General features: G+C 46.4%; 1 protein-coding gene across 1 annotated transcript; it reads right to left on the reverse strand.

Moving 5' to 3' along the window:
- Nucleotides 1–1595: 1595 nt before the first annotated feature.
- LOC121880250 lies at nt 1596–1961 on the reverse strand. Its single transcript, XM_042387404.1, has one exon. It carries the CDS (start codon nt 1959–1961, stop codon nt 1596–1598), a length of 366 nt encoding a protein of 121 aa, XP_042243338.1.
- Between the last annotated feature and the right edge of the window lie 229 nt (nt 1962–2190).

The following is a 2190-nucleotide window of genomic DNA, read 5'->3' on the forward strand; positions in this document are numbered from 1 at the left end:
GGAATTTAAGGAATAAGTGATTTTATATTAAAATAAGAAAGTGATGCCGAAGGGTGAAAAATATACCATTATGAGTTAAATCAAATGAATACTACTTAACATTAATCTATATTAAACAGAGACATTACAATATATACACAGCAATCACAACCAACTGGTTATTTCCTAACAAATAGGAGATTCCTTAACACACCAGGATCCCTTTTCAGCTCTGGGTTAACGTGCCACTAATTATCAGGATACCACTAGGGTATTGGTAGATGACTGAACAAGGCACGCCTGTTGAGTCGGTGTGACACGCCCTGCCTATAGCCAAGTACTACACAGTTTACTAGAGAGAGAGTCTCTGGCCACACAGCATGTGAGTGAGGAGGGTCTTAGCTCACGTGACTCAGAACAGCTGCCAAATAGTCTTATAACTAATTAATACTACTCTTGGCTTGATTTAATAGAGTAAATACAAATGATGCATATTAATGACATACATATAGATATACAATTAACCTAAGTAACTAAGAACAACAATAAGATACGTAAAATAAGAAGTTATTATTAGCTTGTGTGGAGTGGAGGCGTAAACAGATACCACATGACATGAGCGCTAAAGGCACGTGACAGTGCTACTAATTCAAACGAATACGTTTCAGAGTCGTGACCTTTCTGGCGATGAAGCCGGACAGTAGTGTTTAGGCGCATCTGTATCTAGAGACTCCAATACTCCCAGTTGCACTCGCATGACTAGCCAGGCAGGTGAATATGCCATATCTCTTGGTACTCTTTTCGTCCTAGTCTTTACCAGAACGGGCCAAAGCAATCAGCGCCCGTGTAAGTAAAGGACGCCCCCGGCTCGGTCCGCCCTCGGGCAGCATGGCTTCCTTTTGCCTATGGGCTTCCAATTGTTACGGAGGCAAGTGACACACTTTGATTACCTTTATCGGCAACAGGCTATCCAGAACTCACACCGGAGTATGGACAGTGTATGTTCTTCCCGGAATGGCTAACGCTCACTACGCCGTGAGCTTCCTGCACTATAAGTTTGGTCACTGGGTGGTCTTGCAGTAGAACTGGTCCAGTTCTTTTCATCTTGCAACTTTCCCTCCTACTCTGAGCAGCCCGTCTTGGCTTAGGGTATGGCTCTGTGTTGGTACAGTCGGCTTTATTGCAGAAGCCGGTGCTGCAGGAGGCTCATATCCTCACAATAGGGCCTCCTGTTGCAGGAACCGAATGATGGCCCACTTTGGAATTCCGCAGTTCAGGGCAATTCCAGCGTAAGCTTCGATGTTGCACCCCGGAAAGTCGTGTCTCAGGATGCTGTGGTATACTCGCTTCGATCCAGGATACACCTCTGCAGCAGCATTTCAAGATGGTACCTTCTCCATAAGCAGTTGCATGATGGCATCGCATTATTTCCTGCTGTGGCTAATGAAACCGCCTCTGAGCTTAACTCAGGGATCATTCTCAAGTTCGTGTCTACCTGGTTCTCGGCCAGTACCCTCACAGGTCGAGACAAAAAGAGGACCACCAATCCATCTGCATTCTTTAACATGTCTTCAACATGTATGCCCTTGTAGCATCATCTGCCGGAGATGGCTTGGTTATGTCTTCGTCCCAGTCCTTCTTCCGCTGCTTTCGTGTTGGAAAATGAGCTTGGCTTTGATGGTGAAAGGGCAGATGAATCCTAGAGGGTCGTACACGGAGCTTACCACTGGTAGTAAGCCCCATTTTGTCGCCGATCGGGTGGGAAACTGAACCTTTGCTGCAAACTGGTCTCCTTTTAGGTCCCACATGACTCCTAAGGCTCTCTCTGTGGGTAAGTCTTCACATCCCAGGTTCACTTCCTTCAGTCCAGCATGTCGACTTTCAAATGGTATCGTGTTGAGGACCTCTTTGTCGTTGCTGATCCATTTTGTGAGTTTGAAGCCTCCCAGGGATAGAAGATGTCCCAACTGCCGAGATATCATAATTGCTTCTTTTGGTTCAGTTACTGACAGGAGCAAGTCGTCGCACTTCTTATCATGTTAGATCCGGGATTTTGGTCAGGTGCTGAGCACTCAGACTCAGGCAGAGGGTGGCCCCTTCATCTCCTGTGGCCGTAATATTGTGGTCGTTCAGCTCTGGAGGGACAACTTCTGCCTCTGGGTCTCGGTCACCTTCTTCCATGTTCACATTTCCCTTTCGTTGCTCTGGATC

The sequence above is a fragment of the Homarus americanus genome, unplaced genomic scaffold, assembly GCF_018991925.1.
Source record: "Homarus americanus isolate GMGI-L3 unplaced genomic scaffold, GMGI_Hamer_2.0 scaffold25778, whole genome shotgun sequence".
Lineage (NCBI taxonomy): Eukaryota > Metazoa > Arthropoda > Malacostraca > Decapoda > Nephropidae > Homarus > Homarus americanus.